The 3,968-nt window shown below is 46.3% G+C and overlaps 1 protein-coding gene across 1 annotated transcript in view; it reads left to right on the top strand.

Annotated features, from left to right (window-relative positions):
• Positions 1–3,204: 3,204 nt before the first annotated feature.
• PAX7 (paired box 7) overlaps positions 3,205–3,968 on the top strand; it is a 54,446-nt gene continuing 53,682 nt past the window's right edge. The window contains 1 exon segment of the mRNA XM_008939891.1: positions 3,205–3,214. Coding sequence (XP_008938139.1) covers positions 3,205–3,214 — 10 coding nt within the window.

The raw sequence follows: 3,968 nt of genomic DNA on the forward strand, positions 1-3,968 counted from the left end.
GAGGCACCCAGAAGCACTGAATGGAGGTGGAAAGGAGAAAGATGGAGGGGGAGGAAGGGAAATAGAAGAGTGAAGGGAATGGGGACAGGAAGGACACATCCAAGCCATAATTATGGAGCGTTTTTCTTCTTCCTTTCCTCAAGGTGCTTCACTTCTGCTCCTTTCAGACCCCTCCATGCAGCTCTGCCTACCTCTTGCTAATTGTACCCCCGACCTCGATCAGCAACATTATTCAGGAATGTGAGTTTCTGGGCCATAATTTACACATTTCCTCATGCTAGAATGAGTCCCAGGACAAGCCCAGGCTTAGACTTGTCACCTTTCTGATGCCACCCTGTGCACGTGTTCTGGCTGTGCTCATTTCCATGGGGAGAGGGAGCTGGTTTGGTTTGTTTAGTTTTCCCCAGCTCATCCTCCCTGAAGATCTGGGACTTGGTCGTGATCCACACAAACCTTCAGCAAGTCCCATCACACAGTCATCTCCCCCCTTGCACGAGCCCTGTTGTATCTCTGCTCCAAGGAGGTGCTGGTGCCCTCTGAGCAGAGAAGATCTTAGGAATTTTCACACTGGCAACCTTGTTTCGTTCCCCTAACGAAGCCTCTTTATTTCTAAAAATATTGCAAAACAAAGAGTTCTGAGCAGTTTGGGATTTTTATTTCTGAGCTACAGAGCAGTTTCTAACTAAGAAAGATGGAATCACTCTTAAAGATATATAGTGGGAGCATTGTGTCTGTTCTGTAATACACACACTTTTCTCTTCGTTTTTCCTTCTCTCTGACTCGTCCTGCTGTGAGATTTTTTTCCCCCCCTCCGTTCACCTCTCCATTCTGTTCTTTTCTGTCAATCTTCAGCCAGTGGGCTATCCTGGGGGAGCTGTGTGTTGGACAGCTAGCTGTTTCCCATCCTTCATCACAACCAGTGATTGGCAAGCCACACAAGAAGCTGCTGCTAGATATTTCTCCACCTTTGTATTTACAGGGTGTTCCTTGCTCTCCGTGCTGAGCAGGTTTAAAATGTTACCAGCGTGGGCTCCTGGTTATTTCCACAGCAACAGCCCCGTTGTGCTGGAGGCTGCCCACTGGGATTTGCCCCCTGCTCATGCTGCTACACGTGCACTTTTCACCCAGGAATGTGGGGCAAAAAATGAAGCATTCAGGTTATGGATGAATCCCCCTGCACTTGCCTAGCCAGGGAGTCTCCTTGAGTTACTCCTGCAGCTTTCTAACACTTCTCATCACACCGAAACTTTGCAGAGCTGATGGCAATGGTTTGTCCAGCAGATTTCAGCTGTTGAGGAGTGGAAAAAGACCTGTTAGATCCTTGAGTTGCATCTTAGGCAGGTAAGGGAGCCTGTCCCCTGGTAAAAGGGGATGCATGAGATAATGAGGCTCACCCTGCAGCCTGTCTCAGCTGAAGGACTTTGTATATTGTTTAATGAATCTGTGCCTGACAGCAGCAGCTGCATCGTACTCAGACCAGCTGGTTCCAGACATACCCTGGGATTTTTCTTGCTCTCTTGGTTTCATCTTTGTAGTCGTGTTGTTGGAGCCTCAGACTTGGCACGAGGAGCTGTGGCTTCTTTTCCCAGCTTTGCTCCTTGACTCACAGGGGGACTGTAGGTGGGTGACTTCCGCCATCCCTGCCACGGTTGTGAAATGGAGATAATGCCAGTTGGGAGCTGCTTGGAGACGTGTGGATGGAAAGTGTTCCATCAGTTTATGTGGCAAGGTTCTGCTCTCCACTCTTTTAACCCTGTAGCCAACGTGGTGGCCAGCCCAGTCACCAGTGCTGCTGTGAATAGGAGAGGTTGTTGTTCCTCATGATGATCACTTTTCCTCTCCCAAAACTTGGTGGCCAAATCAGGGATCCTCAATTAGGAGCATAAACCTATTGAAGAAAGTTTGGCTGGTTTCTCTTCCAGGCTTTTGCAGCAAAAAAAGTGAGGAAAGCAAAAAGTGGGAGATGAAACATGGTACAGACCCTTTTCTAAGCTTTTTTTCTCACTTGAGGAGATAGAGCATCCCAGGTTTGTTGTGTACTGTGTAAGCAGTGGGACCAAGCAAGAGGACAAGCTTAGATGTTACAGCATTGCTAACAAGGGAAGAGTTAGATCCCTAAAAAGTCATTTTGGCATTGCTGTCACCATAGTACTTGCCAAGCAGGTTGGGGCTTTGTTGCACCAAATGACAATTCCTGTGCTAAAGAGCTCACAGGCTGAAAGTTGCTCCTAAGTGTGCATCCTAACTATACAAAAATGTGTATTTTTTCTAGAGAAATATGTTCAGCTGCAGAGTTAAATAGCATTTAACTTGGTATATTTTCCTTCTCCTTCCTCATGCTGTCCCACTCATGTCCTGAGACAAAACACAACCCCACCCTTATTTGTTTTCCATATCAGGTATTTCCAGAAAAGATGCTAATTCAACCAATAATAGTTGGTGATTTAAGTGATTAGCAAAGAAATTTACTGTGTGCTAGAGGTTTCCAGATGTGCTTTTGCACAGCATGGTACTCCAAGGTCCAGATGTGCTTCTACCTGCCCCAGATCATCTGGAACCCATGTGTGGAGAGCTGTTATTTTCAAGTACAGATGTTCCTTGAGAGTCTAGACCTTCCCTGAAAATGAACATAACCAAAAAGCTCCTTTAGTAACAAATTTCTGCTCTGTAGAGGGGAACTGTCTTTAAATGTGAGCCTGATGCTGCTCCTCTGAAGCCAAGGGTGAATTTTCCACTGACTTCAGTGAGAATGAAAAGGTTCTTGATTTAAAAAGATGGATGTGTGTAAAGACCTTGTGTATTGATAAACCAGAGCTAGAAGAAGGGAAAAACCTCCTCAGGTGATGCGTTTGTCCCCAAAAAAAAGTCCAGGGGAGTTTCTCTGACTCCAGCACGACTGAGTTCTGACACCACGTCCTCCCTGTGAAGCCCCAAGACATAAAAGCCTTTTTCCTGCTGCAGCAAGCTGAACACGATGGCATTTGGTGGTGAGCTCAGTGTAAACAAGAGAGCTCCGATGGGATCTTTGCCTCATCCTCCTCAAACTGCCGCCGCTCTCCAGCAGCTGTTGGGGAAATCACAGCTGCTGTTCCCAGCTCTGAAAAGAAAAAGGCAGATTTTTGGATGATGATAGTAGAGGAGCTGAACAAAAATCGAGAGGACTGGAAAACACTATTAGTAACTTTAGGGAACTTTATCGTCAAGATGGACGTATGTAAGTCCTGCTTTAATCCCAAATGAGCAGGGGTTTACTCCCAATTAAAAGCATTTCTCTGTGAGCACGGTGTTTCAGCAGGTTCTGGCTCTCATTCTGTTTGTGCAGTTATTCTGACAGACAGCAGTCAAGCTTGGTAGGGAAAAAAAAGAGTGCACATTTAACGAGTCTCCTATTTTCATGAGAAAGAAGGAGAAGGTGACAGAGGCCAGATCTCTCACCTAGCTGAAAGGTTTCATGTGTCATCCTCTTCCTTCTCTGCTGCCATGAACCAGTGGCACATTTTTCACTGTCCCAAAGGCAGACAAAGTTTTGGCCAGGCTGAGATCCTCCATACATCAATGTCTGCAGAGAAGTGATAACCTGCACGTTGCACATCTTGGAAACCCAAGCTTTGCTCCATGAGAGGTCTCTGGAGACCACTGGAGCCACCACTAATACTCTTCTTGGTGCATCTCCTCTAAAATCCACTGGGTCTGACTGTAGGCTTGGTGGATATCAGTGGAGTGCCTTCTGCTTTATCCCCAGACAAAATAAAAGAGATCAAAGCTGGGCTTACTTATTCCAGTTATACTTGTTCAGGTTTGATACAAACCTCAGGAGGCAAGAGATGTGATGCTGAGCTCAGGACAGGGAGAAGGGAAAGGCAGAGGTCCAGGGCAAGTGAAGATGGAGGAAGTGACCAGTTAGACATTGGTCAAGATCTTTTGGGGCATCTTAATGCTGTAAGAGTCTGGCCTTGTGCAAAACTCCT

Source organism: Merops nubicus, unplaced genomic scaffold, assembly GCF_000691845.1.
Source record: "Merops nubicus isolate BGI_N331 unplaced genomic scaffold, ASM69184v1 scaffold18664, whole genome shotgun sequence".
Taxonomy (NCBI): domain Eukaryota; kingdom Metazoa; phylum Chordata; class Aves; order Coraciiformes; family Meropidae; genus Merops; species Merops nubicus.